We start from the raw sequence: 24,770 nt of genomic DNA on the forward strand, positions 1-24,770 counted from the left end.
GGTAAAAAGCACTACTGATATGCTATTTTGTATTGGTCATTTCCTCTTCATTATAGATCTTTCTCCTATACTATGGAAATGTGCCCAATTCATAAGAATAAACTGCTCTTTTAAAATTCAAATGCCCACAGGGGCACCTGGGTGGCTCAGTTAGTTGAGTGCCTGACTCTTGATTTGGGCTTAGGTCATGGTCTCGCAGTTCGTGGGTTCGAGCCCCACATTGGGCTCTGCACTGACAGCATGGAGCCTTCTTGGGATTCTCTCTCTCTCCCCCCCTCCCTGTCTCTCCCTCCCTGTCTCTCCCTCCCTGTCTCTCCCTCCCTGTCTCTCCCTCCCTGTCTCTCTGCCTCTCCCCAACTCTCTCTCAAAATAAATAAATAAACTAAAAAAATAATGACCCAAGTGCCCACATTTTTGTATTTTCAACAAACTGATATTAATTCAGGTGTGTATAGTAGGTAGTACTGATAACGTGTTTTATAAAAAGGACTTTGATGTGTTAAAGCTTATGGTATGGAGTTGTATAACCTTGGGAAGTTTTTATCAGTAAATTACATGTTTTGTATTCAGTTTATTTTCTTAATAGTATCTAATTCCATAAATGATATTGGCACAACTGTTAAGCTTTTGGAAGGAAAATTTAATTTAGATCGTTGCTCGTAGCATTTACAAAACAAATTCCAGTTTAATTAAATGTAGTAATTTTTTTTTTTTTTTAAGTCAAGCAACCTGTCATTTAAAAAATTAGAGAAGTGACTTTCTGTCCTGGTAAGGAAGACTTGCTAAATTTGTGGTATGAGAAGAAATCACATTAGAAGAAATTACATGAAAAGAAAGGCAGACTTGGCTTTGTAAAATATATTTAACTTCTACATTTCAGAAGGACGAAAAAAAATAAATTTGTGGAAAATATGGCAAGGGATTCATAGCTTTAAAACCCTGAACTCGATAACGTAGAAAAAATTTTTGAACTTCAATTGACAAATAGACAAAAGCCACGGGCAGACAGATGAAAGAAGAGATGGCTAGAGAATAGAGTGGGAAAATATGGCCCTGCTAGTAATTTTAAAAATGCAAGCCAAACATTAGTGGGTTGCCATATTTGTATCAAATTAGCAAAAGGAATCTTTAATAGTAGTACATGTTAAGGATTTGGTGAACCTTGCATTCTCATGAATTGTTTAGCCTTTTTAGGAAAGCAATTTTGGAATCTTAATCAAAGACATAAAAAAGATATGTACACTTTTACCAATTTGAGGGCATTACACCCAATATTTGGTTATAATAAAATATCAGAGCTATTAAACACTTACTGTTTTTACTCATCTAAATCTGTAAATGTATAAACTTATTTAAATCTACAATAACTTTTTAGGTAATCCACTTGGAAGAGGGAGGCACAGGGAGTTTAAGAAACTTGCCCAAGTTTACACGGCTAGTTAGTGGTGGAGCCTGAACTTCATCCTAGGCAGTCTTCACAACTTAGGCTCAAAAAACTTAGCAATATATTTAGATAGAGTAATAAATACTCAGAGTAGAGGTTGCATGTTATGTAGCATATTAAAAGTTTATAATTTTCTTTTTATCACATTTCTTTATTTTTGAGAGGCAGAGAGCGTGAGTGGGGAAGGGACAGAGAGAAGGGGAGACACAGAATCTGAAGCAGGCTCCAGGCTCTGAGCTGTCAGCACAGACCCCGATGCAAGTTTTGAACTCACGAACTGTGAGATCATGACCTGAGCCAAAGTCGGACCCTCAACTTACTGAGCCATCCAGACGCCCTGCATATTAAAAGTTTATGAACCTATTTACATCAATAAATTTATAGAAAATTGGTTAAGTACAGTGATCTGGCTATTAATCACTTCTATAAGGAATCATTAAAACGATAGTGCGCATGTGATAAGAGCTTACTGTGTACTAGATAAGTGCTTTACATTTCTGAACTTCTTGAATACCTCTAACAACCCTAGGAGGAAGGTACTATTAGCCCCATTTGGTGAGTTAAGGCCCTAGATCATAGAGAGACTTGACGACTTGTCCCAAATCACCCAGCGAAGCCAGGATTTAACCCGCGTCCATGCTGTCTTTCTTTTCTGTTGATAAACTGTTCTCTGTGTAAAAGCCTCATAGTTTGTGCTTCTACTAACTAGTAAGTTATATGACTTGGCAAAAATAATTCCTCTTTGAATTGATTTCCTCCAAATTGAGGCTTAATTTGGAAATTTAAAATAAGTTTTTAAAAATTGTTTTATTTCTTTGTTTTGAGAGGGCGCACGAGCAGAGGAGGGACAGAGAGAGAGAGAGAGAGAGAGAGAGAGAGAGAGAGAGAATGCCAAGCAGGCTGTGCACTGTCAGCACAGAGCCCAATGTGGGGCTCGAATTCATAAACTGTGAGATCATGACCTGAGCTGAAACCAAGAGTCGGATGTTTAACTGAGCCACCCTGGTGCCCCAAAACAAACATTTTTTTATATGATCATTTAATATATAGGAAGCAGAAAACTGAAATAAGCTAAAAGCAGTTTTTGAATTTTTTCCTTTATGATCTCATTGTTAATTAGCCCAGGTCTTCTTCCAAATATATCATGCCCTTTGCAGTCTTACGATTTGTCAAAAAATAAAGTGTAATGACTAAGCCAAACAACAAGAATCTATATTACAGTGAATGCTGTCCTTTTGACAAAGGAGTCGGATCAGGTCTTCCTGACTACATTTAAAACTATCTGTTGCCATTTGTACAGGACTTCTTATTGCTTCCCAAATCTATATGTGCTGTTTCCAGGGCCTGCAGTGTCCGCTTCTTCCATCTGATTCCTTTCTCATTCTTTAAAACTCAGTTCAGATTTTACTGCTGCCAAGAAGCCTTCCTTGATACACACACACACACACACACACACACACATACACACACACACACACACACACACACCCTTTCATGTTGGTATGAATCCAGTCTGCTCTCATAGCTCCCTATGACACTGTAATTCATTTTTCTTTCTGGTCTATTTTCTTCCTCTACCTCAGCATCTAACAAAGTGCCTTTCACTCAGTATACATTTTATAATTGATGTGGAGAGAGAGGGAGCAAGGAGAGAAAAATTTTTGCATAGTAAAACACTCTAAGTCTAAAGACAGACAAGCCATGAAAAATACTGTATTCATATCACAAATGACTAGTTTCTTTAAAGTATAACAAACTCCTGCACATCGGTAAGAAAGGCCAATAACTAAAAAGCTTCTGCACAGCAAAGGGAAGCATTAACAAAATGAAAAGGCAACATAATGAACGGGAGAAGGTATTTACAAATGATGTATCTGATAAGGGGTTCATATCCAAAAACATAAAGAACTCCTGCAACTTGATAGCAAAAAAAAAAAGCAAACAATCCAATTTAAAAATGAGCAGAAGATCTGAATAGTTTTCCAAAGAAGACATACAGATGGGCCTACAGGCACATGAAAAGGTGCTCAATATCACTCATCAGGGAAATGCAACTTAAAATTACGATAAGATACCACCTCACATCTGCTAGAATGGCTAGAATCAAAAAGACAAGAAATAACAAGTGTTGGTGAGGACGTGGAGAAAAGGGAACCCCGATGCACTGTTGGTGGGAATGTAAATTGGTGCAGCCACTCCAGAAAACAGTATGGAAATTCATCAAAAAATTAAAAATAGAGCTATTATATGATCCAACAATTCCATGTCTGGATATTTATATGACAAAAACAGAAACAGCCCCATGTTCTTTGCAGCATTATTTACAGTAGCCAAGATATTGTTTACAATAAACAACTGAAGTGTCTATTGATGAATGAGTAGATAGAGCAAACGTATACACAGCAGAATATATATACAGTGGAATATTATTCAACCGGTAAAAAAAAAAAAAAAAAAGGAAATCTTGCCATTTTTGTGACAACATGGAAGGACCTTGAGGACATTATCCTAAGTGAAATAAGTTAGAGAAAGACAAATGCCAAATGATCTCATATATGGAATTAAAAAACAAAAACTAAGCTCATAGATGCAGAGAATGAATTGGTGTTGTTGGAGTCAAGAGTGGGAGGTTGGTGAAATGGCTGCATGGGTGAAAAGGCACAAACTTCCAGTTACAAAATAAAGTCATGGGGATGTAATGTACAGCACGGAAACTGTAGTTAGCAATATTGTATTGCATATTTGAAAGTTGCTAAGAGATCTTAGAAGTTATCACAAGAAAGAAAATTTTTGTAACTATGGTGACAGATGTTAACCAGATTTACTGTGATGATCATTTTGCGGCGTATACAAATGTGAAATCATTATGTTCTACACCTGATACTAACATGTCAGTTATACCTCAATTTTTTAAAAAGGCCAGTAATGTGATAGAAAAATTAGCAAAGGTAAAACATAATTCATAAAAAGAAAGAGGGAGATTAGTGGTCAGCCTTAGTGGTAAAAGAGAAATACAAATTAAAATTACTCTGAAATACCATTTTTAACCTTTCAGAGTAACTGAGACCAAAAAGTTGAAACAGTAGGGAAACAGACATACAATGCTAGTGGGATTGTAAATTGATAGAACCTTTTTTTTTTTTTTTTTTAATGTTTATTTGGTTTTGAGACAGAGAGAGAGAGTGTGAGTGGGGGAGGGACAGAGAGAGAGACACAGAATCTGAAGCAGGCTCCAGGCTGTCAGCACAGAGTCTGATGCAAGGCTCGAACTCACGAACTGTGAGATCATGACTTGAGCCAAAGTCGGACTGTCAACTGAGCCACCCAGGTGCCCCATAAATTAATAGAAAAGAGTCACTTGGCATTCCTTCAAAGTTACAAGTACGTGTATCCTTTGCCCCAACAATGATACTTAACAGGAATTTATCCTGCAGGTGTACTGGTTATGTCACAAGTATACTGAAGTGATTATGCACAGCATACATTTTACCATTGTAAAAGAAAAAATGGAAATACCCTGCATATCAAAGGGGACAGATAAATTATGTATGTCCATTTAGTGAGGTCGTCTACAGCCTTTAAGAGAATAAGACAGCTCTAAGATATAGAGTAGGCTTTCAGATGTAATATTAAGTGAAACAGCAAGGTGCAGAGCAGTGCATATATAGTCTGATACTACTTGTTTGAGAGTGAGGAGAAGAAATCACTTAGGTGTGTGCTTGTCTATGAACAAATTATTTCTGGAAATATACCAAAGAAACCTACAACTGATTATCTCTGGGAATAATCAGTGTGGGATTGGTGTGGGAGGGAGTGAAAGGAGACCTTTTTTCATCATCTACATTTTTCAGCCTTTTTATTTTGTATCATGTGTAGGTACTACTATTTTCAAAATCAATTTTAAAAATAAAAGCAATGAAAGAAATCACAAAGAAAGTAAGGATTGTTTTGCCAATATAAAATTTTATGTGTATTACAAAATGTATCACAAAAAGAAAGTCCCCAGCCAGGAGTAAAATAAAGAAATATTACTGCATGCTTTTAATGTGCTAGGTGATTTACATTTATTACTTAATTTTCAGAAATCCTCTGAGAAATACAGTTTTAACTGTACCAAATAGAAAACAGATTGAGGGAGACTTACGTGATATCAGCATTTAACCAATAAGGGGCCAAGGTTATATTCGAACCGAAGTGTTTCTCATTTCACAGGGCTTTTTTGCCCTGGTTTTCCAAACCGTGCTGCTTCCAGTCAGTGATATCAAAAGTACAGCTACGCTTTAATAGGCATCAGCAGCAATTACCTGAAATGCCCACAAGATGGAAATGTTGGATGAAAGTAGGCATTTTTCTTTGTAAAGCATAATACTACACTATCCAAATGGAATATTTAAATGGATCTATTCACCTGGGTGACTCTGTCAGTTAAGCGGCTGACTTCAGCTCAGGTCATGGTCTCTTCATGGGTTCAAGCCGCATATTGGGCTCTGCTGACAGCTCAGAGCCTGGAGCCTGCTTCGGATTCTGTGTCTCCCTCTCTGCCCCTCCCCCACTCGTGCTCTGTCTCTCTCTTTCTTTCAAAATTAAATAAACATTAAAAATAATAAATAGGTGTATTCTATTTTACAGTAATGATATTTTCTTTAGTAATTTGTTATGTAGTCAGCTAGAATGTTTTAGATATCATTTAGTGTTTCTTTGTCATATTGGTAGTTAGGATGGCTTTTTATGTATCTGGCAGTATTCCAGATACTTTGTATACATTAATTCATTTAAAATGTTTGAATAAAGTTTACATATCAACTAAAAATGGAAGTTCACAGCTCTGCTTACCCTACTTCATAAGATGCTAGGTCCTCTTTGACTAGCTGGTCATTAATACCAGTAGGAGTCATTCCACAAGCACCAAGAAAATAGAAAAGCTCAACTAAGAGCACATTATCTACCAGAATTTCTGTAAAACCACGAAGACTAGTTTGGGAGAAAGAAATAGGTCGCAAAATAAATGAAGCAATTAAAACTAGAAGTTAAGGGTGTCTGGGTGGCTCAGTCAGTTAAGTGTCTGACTCTTCGATTTTGGGCCCTGGTCATGATCTGGCAAGTAGTTCATGAGATTGAGCCCTGTGTCAAGCTCTGGGCTATCAGCACAGAGCCTGCTTGGGATTCTCTCTCTCCCTGTCTGTCTGCCCTCCCCCACTGGCATGCGAGTACACACTTTCTAAATAAATAAATAAACTTTTAAAAAACTACACTTAAAATATTTTTTTAATAATATGAGGTATTTGTTATAGTCTTATTATAATATACATCATAATATAGTGAGGAAAAGAGCATAAAAATAATAAATAACTTAAGAGTGGCACAGCTAATAAATGGTACAGCTGGAATTTAGACCTAAGAATTATTGCTGTCTTTTTTGAGAAAAAAAATAAAGGTTTGTTTTACCAGTGTGATTTTGTTTATATGTTTCACCTGTACATTAAGAACACTGTATGTATGTATGTGTTTTTTTTTTTTTTTAAAGTTTATTTATTTTGAGAGAGAACCAGTGAGGGAAGGACAGAGAGTGAGGGGGACAGAGGATCCAAAGCAGTCTCTGTGCTGATAGCAGAGAACCCGATGTGAGGCTCAAACTCACAAACCAGGAGATCATGATCTGAGCCAAAGTAGGACGCTTAACTGACTGAGCCACCCAGGTGCCCCTGTTTATTCTTAAATGTTTGAGAGAGAGAGAGAGATCACACGCAAGAGGGGGTGCAGGGGCAGAGAGAAACTCCCAAGCAGACTCCACGCTGCCAGCACAGAGCCCAACACAGAACTCAGTCTCAGGAACCATGAGATCATGTCCTGATATGAAACCAAGAATTGGAAACTTAGTGGACTGATCCACCTAGGCACCCCTCTTTATTTGCTTTTAATTTTTTAACATTTATTTTTATTTTTTGAGAGAGAGATCATGTGCACAAGTGGGGGAGAGGCGGAGGGAGAGGGAGAATCTTAAGCAGCCTCCACGTTGAGCTTAGGGCCCTATGTAGGGCTCCATCTCAGGACTGTGAGATCATGACCTGAGCAGAAATCAGGAGCCAGGCACTTAACCGACTAAGCCACCCAGGTGCCCTCAGAACACTGTATTTAGTTAGCTCTTCTTATTAGTTGGATGTCTCTTGGATTGTATGCCCCCTTATTTCCAAATTTGTGTATGGAAAGGAAAACAAGGACATTATGTCTTAACATCTTAATTGTAAATTTTAAACTGTGAGTGGCCAAATTTCATTCTTAGTTGTAGAAAATGTCTTAGATTCTCTCATGAGAGTTCAGACTTTCTACCCACCTCCTTATGTTTAATGTAATATATCTTAAGTTGTTTATATTTTTTATCATGGAAACTGACCTAAGGAAATGCCATATTTATTACTCTATAACATACCTTAGACATCTGAGAAAAATGAAATAGTTCGATAAAAATGTTTTCCTTAGTTGCAGAACTTGAAGTGAAAACCAGAGAAAAATTAGAAGCTGCAAAAAAAAAAACAAGCTTTGAAATCGCAGAGCTTAAGGAGAGATTAAAGGCAAGTCGTGAAACTATAAATTGTTTAAAAAATGAAATCAGGAAACTTGAAGAAGATGATCAGACAAAAGAGATATAAACAGTTCTAAGAGAACTTGATAGTAAGCTAAGCTGAAAATAAGATGGACTTTAAAGGAGAAATGGACCGCACATGCCATGATGTTTCTTAGAGAAACGGCACATGTAGTTGTTGACCACAGATTTCTCAGCAATTAAGTCAAAGTATTTGTACTTTTCAAGCAGTGTTTAAGGAAGTGAAATATATGTGTGTAATGAGAATGAATGCTGAATAGGCATTTTATCAACCCATTTTAGGGTAATTCTAATGATGTTAAGCACAATTTAAAAAATTTTTTCGCTTTGTATGTATAGCTTATCCTTTTGACAAGCATCACAATTTCATTTTAAAGTGTAAGTTGTAAAAATTTTGTACTTTCCTGGTAGAATTAGTGGTAAATTAACATGTATATTTAATTTTTTAAGTTCTTACCTGTCCCCATCCTAATAACTCTTTTGTATCTGTTGTGCCCACTGCCCAGTAAGTACTCAATAAATGTAGTTTACAGATCTTGTGTCTGCCTCTTGATGTGTTTCTTCCTCTTTGATGAAGCACCTGTAGCTCTCTTCCTACAATAATGTATCTCCATAGTACTGTGATCACACATCTCTTATTGGCACTCATTTTTGCATGGAGATGGCAAAGATCATATTTTAAGTATTACTCTGCCTAACTACCACAGTGTCATTCATTTTCACATAGAAAAATATTTCATCCCTCCTACATTTTCCAAAGATACATAGGAAGCAGCTATGCATCAGCTTCACATATGACCCCCAATTTCTCCACTTCTCCTTAGCCTGTCCTGTTCAGATCCACATGGCAAACCCTCTAGTTTTGGACTCATGTAATTTGAACATTCAGTAGTACTTAAGGCCACGTCAGCTGATCTGTGTAGGCACCCTAGGGACAATAGTAGGTAGGAAAGTATCTTGGAAAACATGTAACATTAACATTAGTTACAGAGCTCTTAAAAATAGCAACCATGTCTATACCTAATGCAAGGATTCTGTATTTTCTGTATTTACCCACTTTAGCATTTTTAGATACTTTGTATTTATCTCCCTTTTTACTTTGTTGCTCTATTTTTAAGTTGTGGAATTTATAAGCATTATGGAGATTTTGCAAAGGTCTCTGTAGTCTTAAAATTTTCACCAGAGGCCCTATGGGGTTGGAGGTGGTACTTCTAATTGTGCCAGACATCATTCATCTTTCCCCTGCTTCCTACCCAATGCCCACAGTATAGGGTAGGGCCTGGGGATTGACCAGAAAAACTAATGGAGGAAAAGTCCCATTCTACTTGAGTGATCCTGGCATGGAAGATCACCCCTCCATTATTCTAGTCTGATTAGCCCCAAGAATGTGTTGGTTCAAAAAACTAAGCTTCACGGAGGTAGGTCTGACTTTGTGCATGGATGAATACAAGAATGCAAAATACGTCATCATGGCTCAGCTTTGCCCTCTGTCAGTTCTTATTTCTGTGTTGGCTTTTAATCCAAGTAGGATCTCTCCAGAGTATATAGAAAACTCTTATAACTCAAAAAGACAACCCAATTTTAAAATGGACAAAGGATTGAATAGACATTTCTCCAAGGAAATATAAATAGCCACTAGGCACATAAGGAGATGCTCAATATTAATCATTAGAAAAATGCAAATCAGAACCATCAGTAATGATGAGATACCACTTTTATACCCACCACACTGGCTATAATTGTAAACAAAACAGAACAAAAAAGTTGTTGAGAATATGAAGAAACGAACCCTCATACATGTTGCCGGTGGGAATGTAAAAAAATGTAGCCACTTAGGAAAATAGTTTGGCAATTCCTCAAAAAGTTAAGCTTAGTTACAATAATGACCCAGTAATTGTGCTAGGTGTATAACCAAGAGAAATGAAAACATGTTCATATAGAAACTCGTACATTAATGTTCATGGCAGAATTACGCATAATAGCCAAAAAGGAAACAACCCAAATATCCATCAACTAATGAAGGACTAAATAAAATATGGTATCCACACAGTGAAACATTATTCAGCCAGAAGGAAGTAAGTACTGATTCTGCTGCATCATGAAGGAACCTTAAAAACATGCTAAGTGAAAGAAGTCGGACACAAAAGCCACATATTGTATGATTCCATGTATATGAAATTGCTAAAATAGGCAAATCTGCAAAAACAAAGTTGATTACTTGCTGCCAGGGGATGGGGAGAAGGATATTTCTATTTAGGGTGATAAAATGTTCTGGAATTAGTAGTGATGATTGCACAATCTTGTGCATATACAAAAACAATGATTTGTACATTTTAAAAATGGTTTAAATGGACATTAGAAATTTCATCTGAAAATGTTTAAACATTTTAAGTGGCAAAGTTTGTTTAGAATTATACAAACTTTGAAAATATTCTACAAGACGGGGGGGGGGGGGGTTGCCTGGGTGGCTCAGTTGGTTAACTGTCCGAGTCTTGATTTCAGCTCAGGTCATGATCTCACAGTTTGTGAGTTCCAGCCCCACGTTTGCTCTGTGCTGACAGCATGGAGTCTGCTTGGGATTCTCTCATCCTCTCTTTTTGCCCCTTCCAGGCTTTCTCTCTCTAAAAATAAATAAAGTTAAAAAAATAAATAAAATTAAGTGAAAAGGAAAAACAGATGTCTTGATTATCAGAACATTGCCTCCTGTTCATTATGAAATGTCATGTGACAGTTCAGAAACATGAAACATGACTTGTGAATGATTAGAGAAGCTGATGGGCCAGGACTTCAGAAACTACTGGAGAGACTCAGGTTCAATCCTTGCTCTTCAGTGCATCATTCAGTGAACTGAGATAAATAACATCATGATCCTGATATAAAAATAGGTGGCTAACGACAGGGGTTTTATTTGTGTTTTGTCCCAGCCTGGACTCTCTCGTCTGGCTTTTTAATTATTTGTAGTTATTTGTAATTAATTGACCACCTAGATTCCTGTAGCTTTGTATAATATGCCCCATGATATTCCTAACTCTGGGTAGCCTTCCCCCCACCCACCCCAGTCTGTTTACGTTCCCACTTTGGCTGGCCACCCAGCCTGGCTTACCTGCTCTCTACCCTCTAGGCTTCATTGCTCTTTAGTAATTCCTTAGTCTACCCTTAGTGAATTCATCATTGCTGCTTAAAAATTTCCAGTGAACTGAATCACCACTCCCCTTATTCACTAAATAAGAGTCATAAAACTGGAAGGGAGTTTAGAGAACATCTAATTCCTCCATTTGATGAGGGAATACAGTCTTGCAGAAATTAAATGACTCAAAGTCACACAATCTGTTGGGGCCGGAAATAGAATTTGAATTCAGCATTCTCTGACTGAACAGTCATGGTACTAACTCCATCAAGGATTAGCGAAGATTGTATGAATTGGCAGTCACCTTGGAAACTAACTTTCCAAGAATGAAGGAATGGTGTACTGTTACTGACATAGTCAAATCCCTACCATCAAAACTTTGGCTTATTCTCCATCAGCTAATCTGGTCAAATCATGATCTCAAAATTAATGAGAATTGTCATCTCTACTTGGTTTAATTACATGCATGAATTGAAACCACAAGTCTATTTACTCTTATTGTGCACATCAGCAGATGACCTCAGTTCTTACATCATTGAAATCACTGATGCCATTCAAATTGACCCTGTTAACTTCCAGCCATACAAAGTTTCTCTTTGTTCTTACCAAATCCTACTTTCTTTCATCTCGCTAATGTTCTTCCCATCTGTAGTTTTGATTCCAGTCTATACTATCTACTACTGCAAATTTATAATTGGGAGAAAATCACTTCACTTTTCCTGAGCTTCATTTTGCATTAGTGAATGTGAATATCCTACCCACCTCATAGAATTCTGTTTAAGGGAAAGTGAAATAGCATATGTAAAAGTACTTTGGTAGGAATAAAGAATAATAACACTAGCTGTTTGTAAAAATTTTCAACAAAATATTTGCTAACTGAATCCAGCAACATATAGAAAGGAGTAAGTGATCTCATGATCAAGTGGGATTTATCCCAGGAATACAAGGTTGGTTCAACATGTAAAAACCAATCTGCGTTACAGGCTGTTAGGGGTTGAATGGTGTCTCTTGAAAAGTTGTAAGTTGAAGTCCTAATGCCCAGTACTTCAGAATATGACTGTATTTGGAGATAGGGCCTTTAATGGGGTAATTAAGTCAAAATGAGGTCATTAGGGTGGATCTTAATTCAGTATGGCTGGATCCGAATAAAAAGCTTAGGAAGACCATGTGGAGACATAGGGAGAAGATAGCCAGCTACAAGCCGTGGAGAGAGGCCTCAGAAGAAACCAACCCTGATGACACATTAAACTTTCTGTTGTTTATGCCACCTAACCTGTGGGACTTTGTCATGGGCAACCCCAGCCAACTAATAAATTGGGCAAATTAAAAGACTAAAGGATAAAAGCTACATGGTCATCTCAATAAATGCAGAAAAAGCATTTGACCAAAATCCAACACCCTCTTATGATAGAAATACACAACAAACTAGGACTATAAAGGAACTTCCTCAACCTGATAAAGGGCATTTAAGAAAAACTCATAGTGAACATTATAAATAATTGTGAAGGACTATATGCTTTTCCCCCTAACATCAGGAACAAGACAAGGATGTTTGTTTTGACCACATCTATTCAACATTGTGCTGGAGATTCTAGCCAGGGCAACCAGGCAAGAAAAAGAAATAAAAAGCATCCAGATCAGAAAGGAAGACGTAAAATTATCTCTATTTGTAGACAACATGATGTTGTACTTAGAAAAATCCCAGGAAGTAAACACACACACAAACTACTAGAGCTAATAAATGCATCCATCAGGGTTGCAGGATACAGGATCAATATACAAAAGTTGGTTATATTTCTATACACTAGAAATGAACTGAAAATAAAATTAAGAAAACAATTTTATTTATAATTGAATAAAAAAGAATAAAATACGAATATAACACCTAAAGTTCAAGCAACCAAAGAGAAAATAGATAAGTTGGACTTCATAATTAAAAACTTTTTGCTTCAGGACATCTGAGTGGCTCAGTTGGTTAAGCATCCGACTCTTGGTTTCAGCTCAGGTCATGATCTCATGGTTCATAGTTTTGAGCCCCGTGTCTAGCTCCACACTGGCGGAGCCTACTTGGGATTCTCTTTCTCTCTCTCTGTCCCTCCCCCACTCATGCTCTCTCTCTCTCAAAAAAAAATAAATAAACTAAAAAACAAAAACAAAAAACTTTATGCTTCAAAGGACATTACCAAGAAAGTGAAAAAACAATCCACAGGATGTGAGAAAATATTTGCAAATCATATATCTGAAAAGAGGCTAGTATCCAGAACATATGAAGAACTCCTACAACTCAGTAATAAAAAGACAACCAATTAGAAATTGGGCAAAAGATTTCTATAGACATTTCTCCAAAGAAATATAAATGGCCAATAAGCACATGAAAAGATGCTCAACATCATTTGTTATTAGAGATGCAAATCAGAACCATCATGAGGTATTACTTCACTAGGATGACTATCATAGAAGAGACAGACAATAGCAAGTGTTTACAAGGATGTGGAGAAATTGAAACTCTCACACATTGCTGATGAGGATGTAAATCAGCGTGGGTTCTGATGGAAATAGTTTGGGAGTTCCTTAAAAAGTTAATATTAGGGTGCCTGGGTGGCTTGGTCAGGTAAGCAACCAACTTTGGCTCAGGTCATGGATCTCATGGTTCATGAGTTTGAGCCTTGCGTTGGGCTCTGTGCTGGCAGCTCAGAGCCTGGAGCCTGCTCGGATTCTGTGTCTTCCTCTATCTGTGCCTCTCCCCCACTCATGCTCTGTTTCTCTAATTTTCAAAAATGAATATGTGTTTAAAAAAAAAAAAGTTAAACATAAGTGTGCCTGACTGGCTCAGTTGGTGGAACGTGAGGCTCTTTGATTTCGGAGTTGTGAGTTCGAGCCCTGCATTGGGTGTACAGATTGCTTAAATAAATAAACTTAAAAAAAAAAAAAAGTTACACATAGAGTTACTATGTGACCTAGCAATTCTACCTCTAGGTATATAGCTAAAATAATTGGAAACATATGTCCATGGAAAAACTTGTAAATGAATATTTGTATGAGTATTATTCATTATAGCCCCAAATAGAAACAATCCAAATGTCCATCAGCTGATGCATGGATAAATCAAATTTGGTATATCAATACAATGGATTATTCAGCAGTAAAAGTGGAGTGTTATGTTACAATATGGATAGACCATATAGACATTATGCTGAATGAAAGATGCCAGACACAAAGGCCATATATTGTATCATTCCACTTATATGAAATATATGTAATAGGCAAAAACAGAGATAGAAAGTGATTAGGGCTTAGGGACACCTGGCTTGCTTAGTTAGTAGAGCACGTGACTTCATCTTGGGGTCATGGGTTCAAGTCCCACATTGGGTGTAGAGCTTACTTTTAAAAAAAATTAAAATAAAAAAAAAAAAAAAAGAAGAGTGATTAGGGTTTGCCAGGGGATGGGAGTTGAGGGTAGGGAGTAACTGGATACAGGATTTCTTTTGGGAGTGATGAAAATGTATCTGGCACTGGATAGTGGTGATGGTTGCACAACCTTGTGAATATACTAAAAAGCCACTGACTTGTACACTTTATGGTTTGTGAATTACACTTCAATTTTTAAAAATAATGCTAAGTGTTACCATTGACTGAATACTTTATGGCCCCAAACTGAGCTAAAGACAATCCAATGAAGTGCCTGGGTGGCTCAGTCGGTTGAGCGTCCGACTTCAGCTCAGGTCATGATCTCGTGGTTTGTGAATTCAAGCCCCACGTCAGGCTCTGTGCTGATAGCTCAGAGCCTGGAGCCTGCTTCGGATTCTGTGTCTCCCTCTCTCTCTACCCCTCCCCCACTCACACTTTGTCTCTCTCTCTCTCAAAAAATAAGTAAGCATTTTTTAAAAATTTAAAAAGAAGACAACTCGGTGAATGCATATGATTATCCCATTTTACAAATTAGAAAAGTGAGATTCAAGGAGATTAAGTGTTTAACCAAGTGTTTACACATATTAGAAAGCATTTGAACTGGGCAGACTCAGGTCTAACTCCAAAACCCCAATGCCTAATCACTCCTCCCAGCACCAAGCTGTCCTGATCAAAAATCATTAATAATTCCCATTATATATCTGAAAATGCCCAAATATTTGTATGTGTATATAAACAACATTTCAATATATATGCCATATGTAGTAATATATATAACATATAACATTATATATAATATATGTAACATTATATACACTGCCCAACATAGTACACATATGTAGAATATAATACATATAATATATAATAATATAGATATGGGTGTGTGTGTATATTATCCACAAATCAATAAAGTCAACTCAATAGAAAAATGTGCAAAGAATATGACCAAGTAATTCAAATGAAAAATACAAATGGTCAATAAACATTTGAAAATATCTGTAAACTCGCTTGTTTTTGGGGGAATGTAAATGAATGCAAGACCATTTCTCATTCACTGTAGAGACAAAATTTAAAGATTTCTAATAAACAGTGTCACAGAAGAGTGAATAGGGGGGTTGGCATTCATACACTGCTGGTGTGCATTAAGATTATTAATAGTGTAATATTATCTATTAGGATTGTATATTTATCATTTAATCAAATAATTTCACTACTAGGAAACACTCTCCTATGTACAGACGGATGTTAATTGCTTGTTTGTAATAGTGAAAAATTGGATATAAACTAAATGCCTACCGATGTGTATACAACTTTATGTAAATTCTTAGAAAAGTAATTAACAGAAGTTACTTTTGAGGATGGCAGTGACATTGGAGTAGATGTTGGGGAGGATGAGTAAAGGGCTAACAAAACCTTTTTCCCTTTCTGCTTGAGAATTTGACTCTGCTTGAGAATTTGGTTTCTCAGGCAATGTGATAAAGACAGTAGGTCAATCATGCCGCCAGGCAACACTGTGCATGGGGAAGGCGATCTCTGTTTGGTAAACAACGTCTGGAGTGAGAGAACAATCAGTCCAGGCAGAAAGTCACATCCTTGGACTTCCCTGAGTGCTGTGACTCTAAGTAATTGGTGTGTCTCTCACAGGAACTCTAGAAACTATACCTAGGAAGTGGTTATAAGAGATATTGGCTCCTGCAGGGAGTAGGGCCTGTAAGCCAAGGTAGCTTCTATGTTTGCCTGATGGGCACCTTGCTTCCTTGAATCTGCAGTGCATGCTCAACAGACTGCTGCAATGACTCCTGGGAGCACGTGCCCATGTCCTGATGGCCGTCTGTGGTTCCCAGGCTGTAGCCTTTGGAGTGTCTAAATGCAGTCTATAGTCAAGTTGTGAGTCAAGGTGTAACTGAACCTAAGATCTCCCCTGTTGGGCAGAGTCAGAAAGGCTTTCATGGCAAACTGAAAATAAATTTGTAAGTTAAAAAATTAGTTTACACACATCCTCCATTTCAACCAGTAGAACCTTCATGCTATTCCTCAAATGTACTACCCTGCACTCTCCTGCTATTACACCTTCCATCTTCTTCCTTTGTTAAAATATTTCCTTTCTTCCAGGCCCAAATTTCCCTCTCCCTCCTCCCAACTAAGCTCACTTCCTCTGACCCATCATAGTATCTTGTTTGCCTCTCTTTTGTGTTGTTATTCATCCTGCGGTGAAAGTATGATATACTTCTATTACCATCCTTCACACTTTTTTTCACTCTTGGCAAAAGAGGGCGAGTTGGCTTTGTTTATCCTGATAATTGTATATAAAGCGCTTGACATGCCTAGCATACAGGAAGTGCTCAATAAACCATCACTGGCCTTTTAGTGTTCTCTGTCACTTAACTTTTAGGACCTGCCCGGGGTCTATTCCACACTAGGGCACAATTCTAGTTGCAGATCTTGGCTTTTTCTTCATCTACTCTAGCCTGTCCCAGTGCTAGGCACAGAGTCTTGTCCAGCTGTGTCCCAAGATATCACAAGCACAAATAAGCCAAAGGTGAAAACTGACTTTGGCCTGAAATGTACCATTCATGTGGGTCTACTTATGCCGAGGTTGTTTCTGTACTTAAGACTTTGGAAAATTAGACAAAATTTATAGTGTGTTTTTATTGAGTTTGATGACCAGAACTAAGCTATTTTTATCTCTCGAAGAGCAATCTAAAGTGTCAGGACTGCCCTGTCCAGTCTTCTATAGTAGAGGTCTGCAAACATTATCCCAAAGGGCCAGACAGTATTTTAGGCCTTGTGGGGCTATACATTCTCTGTCACTGCTGCTCAGTTCTGCTATTGTAACATGAAATCGGCCGTCCCTAAACAAATGAGCACTGTGTTCCAACGAAAATGCATTTAATGACACGGAGATTTGAATTTCGTAAAATTTCCACATCATACAATATTTTCCTTTGTTTGATTTTTTTTTCCAAGCACTGAGAACATTAACAAACAAACAAACAAAACCATCCTTAGTTCCCAGGCCATGGGAAAACAGGCTGAGGGCCACATACAGCCCCAGAGCCACAGTCTGCTTATTCTTGGGTTTCCAAGACTAGGAATGTACAAGAATCGCCAACCCCAAGAGGGAGCTCTAGGATTTGCTCTGTGAATTCAAAGTAAAAACCCGAGTTTGGGCCTTTGTCAATGTTCTGAGCCCACTTAGGTTAGCCCAAGTTACCCGATACAAAAGAGATTTGCAAAAGAACCGTGAATCTTAAGCACAATGACTCATTTCTTCTGTTTAATCTTACTGAGGCTTGTCACCTCCCTGCTTCATGAGTAGCTGCAAAGGCATTCAGTCTGAGGAATTCATTTCCTAACCTCCTAAACTGACTGCAGTTCAGTTTCTTCCTTCACTCTGATGCCCTCATCATCAGAGACCTTGAGGCCATATCCAACTGGGCATTTTCAGAGTTTATCTTATCTAACTGAATTGACCACTTTCTTTTCCTAGAAACTTCCTCTCTCTTTCTTCTCTGCCCTCCTCTCTCTGTGATTTTTTTCTGTTTGCTTTTTCACCGGTCCTTTTGGCCAATTTTTCTCAGTTTCCTTTAGTGTTCCTTCTTTCCCTTTGTTAATCCTATAAATATTTTCTATTTTCTATGGTTCTATCTTGAACCAGAATATTTTTTTTCTTACTTACCCCTGGCTGCAAATACTGTTTGTATGCTAATTGTCCCAAGCCAGGATATCCAGCCCAAATTCCCATGCTAAACTCTGGACTGTACATTCATCTATCTCCTTGACAGTAGGTTTAGATGTTCTTTGAGCATCTCAGTTGAACATGTCCAAAACTTAAGTTATTGTCCTCTATTCTGATCTTCTCACCATCACAAATTCCCTGCCTTGGTAAATGGCATCAGTACCGATCCATCTTGCCATATTGTCAGTAGTAGATAGGATCTCCCCAACCTAGGCTCCTCTGGTTGAGAACTACAATCACCATTCACAGAGGTGAATCCTGTGGCCCTTCCCCCTGGCCAGACATGATTATATTTGGGTGGATGATTCAGATTATCTCCTGGGACTATTCTCAGCCATTATTGGTACTTGAACTACAGATGATGCAGCTGTGTGCCTGGAGAATAGAGAATTGGTCTATAGAGAGAGATTGAAATTGATGCACAAAGAAGAAGAGTACAAGAAATGGCCCAGAAAGAATAATCTTGCCGTCCCAACTTCCCACTTGCCTGTGCCTTGCCTATAGGGCTGCCTCTGTCCTTGAGTCACCACCCTCTGGTATAAAATAGCTTGCTTCTGGGGCACCTGGGTGGCTCAGTCGGTCGGGCGGCCGACTTCGGCTCAGGTCATGATCTCGCGGTCTGTGGGTTCGAGCCCCGCGTCGGGCTCTGTGCTGACAGCTCAGAGCCTGGAGCCTGTTTCAGATTCGGTGTCTCCCTCTCTCTCAGACCCTCTCCCGTTCATGCTCTGTCTCTCTCTGTCTCAAAAATAAATAAACGTTTAAAAATAAATAAATAAAATAGCTTGCTCCTAACCTCTTGTACTTAATTACTATATTAAATTTTCTCTTTTGAATTACCTAACATGAATTTTGCATCCCTGTCTGGACCCTGACTAATGTAAATATCTTTGCAAATAAGCACAGAATGTTGACAGCATTTACTTTAAGAGCTATTTATGTTTCACTGTACAAATCTGCACCATTTACTTCATCATTTGGCGATTGATGAAAACTTGTTTCCAAGTTTTTTGCTACTACAGTTAGTTCTGTAATGAACATCTTTGCATATATATGTATTTTTATAGGGCAAAGTAAAATTGCTAGAAGTAATATTTCTAGGTCGAAAAGGGGGATATGCATTTTTAAATTTTAATATTATTCTCAAATTTCTCCCAAAAGTTTGCACCAATTTATACTATTGACAGTTGTACATTAGAGTGCCTGTTTACACTCCTGGCCAACTTTTTGTCGATCTCACAGGTGAAAAATATTCCATTGTTTCGATTTGCTTTTCTCTGCATTCTGAATGAAAATAAGTATCTTTTCATACACTTACTGGCTCTTTGTATTTCTTGTTCTGTGAACTGCCATGTAACAGGTTTTATTTTTTGCTCTGTTTTACTAAATATTATATAGCATGAACTTTATCTAAAACAATAATAAAACCAACACCATCAATAAAGACTGCATATTATTTCATTCTGATTATACCATAATTATTCTTTTATTATTAGATATTTAGATTGTCCCCAATTTTTTTCATAACACTTATAAGTTCTTGGATAAGGAGTTATGAGGACATAAGGGTGTGTGTGTGTGTGTGTGTGTGTGTGTATGTTTAAGGCTTTTGACAATTGCCAATTGCCCAATGGAAAGTCCATCCCAGTTTGCATTCTCACCAGCAGACTGTGAGTATGCCCATTTCCCCATACAAAAGTATTCAGCCAAGAGGTAATTTCTGGAGTTTGTGTCATGAACTGCCCATACAAAATGATCTGCAGCCCAAGTGGTCAGTCTCCAGAATTGCAGGTTTGAGGCTCCAGCATGAGCAGATTTCTTTATCCATCACTGTGAAGTTAAAACTACAGACCAGTCCTTTTCAATATGTTCTCATTCATTCCACAACAATTTATTGAACATCTATTGTGCTGGGAGGCTTTTTTCTTGTCCCGGAGGTCTCCCATCAAAAAGGGTGAGCCACGGTTACACATAATTAAAAATACCATAGTATTGAGAAAATGCTTGGGTGTTGGAGAAAGCCCATCACAGACTTGTGGAACTTGGGCAGGGTGCTTAACTTCTCCAAACTTCAGTTTTCTTTTGCATACAGTTGACATCATGAAACTGATCAGAGGATGGTGTTAAAAGGCCTGAGTGCCTGGCACATGTAGGTGTTCGCATAGGGAGTAAAAATGTGGGCTCTGGAGTTGGGCTACATGGTTTGAATCTTGGCTCCATTGCTGACTGGCTTTGTGACCTCAGGCAAATTATTCAACCTCTGTGCCTTCTTTCCTCAATTTAAAGTGGGCAGAAACATACTTACCTCATACTGTCATTGAGAAGATCAAATGAGATGATACATGTAAAATACTTAGATAGTACCTAGACCTACTAAGTACTCAATTAATATGTTATTTTTTAAACAGCTTTATTGAAGTATAATGTACCTACAGGCATATTTCATTTTATTGTGCTTTAGTTTATTGTACTTCACAGATACTGTGTTTGTTATAAATTGAAAGTTTAAGACTTCAGTGGAGGAAGAAACTGCAGATGTGGTAGAAACAGTAAGAGAACTAGAGTGAGAAGTGGAGCCTGAAGATGGGACTGAGTTGTTGCAATCTTATGATAAAACTTGAACACATGAGGAGTTGCATCTTACAGATGAGCAAAGAAAGTGCTTTTTCTTTTTTTTTTTAGTTTTTTTTTTAATGTTTATTTATTTTTGAGAAAGAGAGAGAGAGACAGAGCATAAGCTGGGGAGGAGCAGAGGGAAAGGAAGACACAGAATGCGAAGCAGGCTCCAGGCTCTGAGCTGTCAGCACAGAGCCCAACACAGGGCTCGAACCTACAAACTGCGAGATTTTGACCTGAGCCAAAGTCGGACGCCTAACCGACTGAACCACCCAGCCACCCTGAAAGTGGTGGAATCTACTCCTGGTGAAGATGCTGTGAAGATTGTTGAAATGACAGCAAAGGATTTGGAATATTATATAAACTTAGTTGATGCTGTCAAACAGCATCACGTGCTACAGAGAAATCATTTGTGAAAGAAGAGTTGATTGATGCAGCAGACTTCATTGTGGTCTTTTTTTTTTTTTTTTAAGATTTCTTTATTATTTTTAAGTAATTGCTACAACCAACATGGAACTCAAACTCACAGCCCTGAGATCAGGAGTCGTACGTTCCACCAAGCCAGCCAGGTGCCCCCTTTGTGGTCTTACTTTTATTTTTTTATTTTTTTATTTTTTTTTTTAACGTTTATTTTTGAGACAGAGAGAGACAGAGCATGAATGGGGGAGGGACAGAGAGAGAGGAAGACACAGAATCGGAAGCAGGCTCCAGGCTCTGAGCCATCAGCCCAGAGCCCGACGCAGGGCTCGAACTCACGGGCCGCGAGATTGTGACCTGAGCTGAAGTTGGACGCTTAACGACTGAGCCACTCAGGCGCCCCTGGTCTTACTTTAAGAAATGGCCACAGCCACCCCAACCTCATCAGTCAGCAGCCGTGAACATCGAGGTAAGACCCTACGCAAGCAAAAAGATTACAACTCATTGGAAGCTTAGATGATGGTTAGCATTTTTTTAGCAATATTTTTAAAATAAGGTATGTGCCTTGGCTTTTTTGGGACATAATGCTAGTGCACACTGAATAGCCTATGGCATAGCGTAAACATAACTTTGATATGCACTGGGAAACCAAAAAATTCATTTGACTTGCTATGTTGCGGTGGTCTGGAACCAAATGTGCAGTGTCTGCAAGGTACACCTGTATCGTCATGGGCTGAATTGTGTACCCTCCCAAATTCCTCTGTCAAAGTTCCGACCCCCAGTATCTCCAAATAGAACTGTATTTCGAGATTAGATCTCTCAAGATGTAATTAAATTAAAAGGAGATCATTAGGGTGGACTCTAATCCAATATGGCTGGTGTCCTTAAAAGAAGGGGACATTTGGACACAGACATGTATAGAGGGAAGATGATATGAAGATAAAATGAGAAGACCATCTGCAGGCTAAAGAGAGAGGCCTGGAATAGATCCCTCCCTCACAGCCCTCAGAAGGACCTGACCCTGCCCACATTTTGATCTTGGACAAAGATCGAAGAGAAAATAAATTTGTGTTGTTTAAAGCCACCCAATCTGTGGTATTTGTTACAGCACCCCTAGCAAACCAATATACACACCATAAGATTCACCCACTTTTGTGTATAATTCAATGATTTTTAGTAAATTAACAGAGTCATTCAATCTAATACTAGAATATTTTCTTCACTCCCAAAAGAAACCTTGCCTCCATTTGCATTCACTCCCCAATTCCCACCTTCAGCCCCAGACGGCCACTCATTTTCTGTGTGCATAGATTTGCCTTTTCTGGACATTTCATATAAATCATCTCCAATGATCAGGAAATTTTACATGTCAAGAGTCAGCACATTCTATATCCTGATTTTCTATTTGTCACAATGTCTTATATTGAGTCCACATAAATAAGACAAAAAATATTATATGTACTGCAGAATAGTCGTATGGGGACTGAAATATTCAGTCAAAATGACCATTGTAATTATAAATAAGAAATTATTGCTGGGGCGCCTGGGTGGCTCAGTTAAGCATCCGACTTGGGCTCAGATGATAATCTCGCTGCTCGTGGGTTTGAGCCCGCCTAGGGCTCTGTGCTGCTGACATCTCAGAGCCTGGAGCCTGCTTCAGATTCTGTGTCTCCCTCTTTCTCTCTCTGCCCTTCCCCCGTTCTCACGCTGTCTGTGTCTCTCAAAAATAAATAAAAGTTTAAAATTAAAAAAAAAAAGAAATTATTGCTTGTTCTTCTCAGTCACTAGGGAAAAAACACTGAAGACTTTGAGGGAGAGTTTCTGTAGAGGTGCAGCAGGGTAGAGACACCCCTAGAAGGTAGCAGCTGAACTGCTCATGAAAACTGCTTCTGCGCTGAGATCTGAACGGACAAGTTGCTCCCCAGAGCTGCTCAGGCACATCTGGTAACTAATCGGGACATTCCATCAAGGCCACATGTTCGGGGCCACGCCTAGAGGGCGGAGCATCTACACTGCCAAAGACAGTGTGGAGGCTGCACAAAGACTGGGCTCTGTGCAATGCCCCTTTTGTTGAAAAGACCCATTTAGATGAAATCTATCTGGGGCATTATGTCAAAACTGCAAAAGGAGAAGTCTTTGCTTTTCTCACCTGGAAGAGTCAGCGCCTCTGTTGAGTTTACCAACCCTCAGTAACCATAAACTGAAACTCTGGATCATCGATATGCATATGCATACACATGTAACCATTTATTCAAGAATATTTATTAAGTGCCTTCTGTGTGCCAGGTACCTTTCTAAGCACTTGGGAATATATCAGTGAATAAACAAAGGTCCCTGTGCTTGTGGTGCTGGCATTCTAGAGAGAAAGTCAGCACATAAACACTAAACATAGTAATAATAAAGAAGTGAACTAAAGTGTGAAGTCAAAAGGTGTTAAGTTAGAAAATTAAAGCAAGGCAAAGGGGTTGGGAGTGCCTGGGGTTGAGCAGGGACAAGGTTGCAACTTTATTTTTTTTTTAAACCACTTTACTGGTGTGTGATTGACATAAAGCTGTACATATTTAATGTGTTAACTTGCTAAGTTTGAAGAGACATATGTATCAGTGAAACTATCACCACTCTATGCTTTCAACAGAGCCATCATTTCCAAAAGTTTCCTCCTGCCCTCTATTTATTATTCTTTTATGTCATAAAGTTGCAATCTTAAATAGGGTGATTTATTTTCACCTTGTTGAGAAGGTGTCATTAGAGCAAGACAGAAAGAAGAGGATGGAGTTAGCTAGCAATTATCTGTGGAAAAGTGATCCAGGCAGAAGGAACAGCCAGAGTATGCTCTCTAAAGCAAAAGCAATTACAAGGAGCACCCAAGAGGCCACCGTGGCTGGAACTGAGTGAGCAAGGGAAGAGCGGCAGAAGTGAGAGCTTTTTGCAAGGGCTTCAGTTGTTACTCCAAGTGAGATGGGAAACCGGAAAAACAGTGTAAGTGGACTTAAGTTTGGAAAAGATGCCCCTGGATGGACTGGAGGGGAACAAAGATAGAAGCAGAACATGGGTTAGGAGCCTATTTCAGAATCCAGATAAGAGATGACGGTGGTTGAGGTTGGGAGCAGTGGACATGCTATGTTTGTGCAACTGGAGATTCATTTGTCCTGCAAATATTTGTAGGCACTGTGATGTGCACTGGGATGCTGTGGTGACCAGCCTAGTGGCAGTCCCTCCCTAATTACTGTAAACAATGGTAATAGTTAACATGGATAGACGGCTTGCTCCGAGTCAGGTTGTCTTTAAAAGGTTGAAAGGTATTTTCTCAGTGAACCCAGATCAACTTCTAAAACTCAGGCTACACTGTTGTTTGTCCCCGTTAAAGGTGAGGGAAGTCAAATCCCGAGAGGGTACTAGCCCAAACTTGCACAATCAGGCC

At 38.4% G+C, this 24,770-nt stretch overlaps 1 protein-coding gene across 3 annotated transcripts in view; it reads left to right on the plus strand.

Annotated features, from left to right (window-relative positions):
• YEATS4 (YEATS domain containing 4) overlaps nucleotides 1-24,770 on the plus strand; it is a 60,550-nt gene that overhangs the window by 13,367 nt on the left and 22,413 nt on the right. The window contains exon 7 of one of the 3 annotated variants that reach the window (XM_049625962.1): nucleotides 16,350-17,817. The exons of 1 other annotated variant lie outside the window; for it this stretch is intronic. In XM_049625962.1, the coding sequence (XP_049481919.1) occupies nucleotides 16,350-16,447 (98 nt within the window). In that variant the 3' untranslated portion in view covers nucleotides 16,448-17,817. Of the gene's footprint in view, nucleotides 1-7,921; nucleotides 8,581-16,349; nucleotides 17,818-24,770 lie in introns of those variants that run through there. One more of the 3 variants, XM_049625961.1, reaches the window with a different exon arrangement.

Source organism: Panthera uncia, chromosome B4 (genome assembly GCF_023721935.1).
Source record: "Panthera uncia isolate 11264 chromosome B4, Puncia_PCG_1.0, whole genome shotgun sequence".
Lineage (NCBI taxonomy): Eukaryota > Metazoa > Chordata > Mammalia > Carnivora > Felidae > Panthera > Panthera uncia.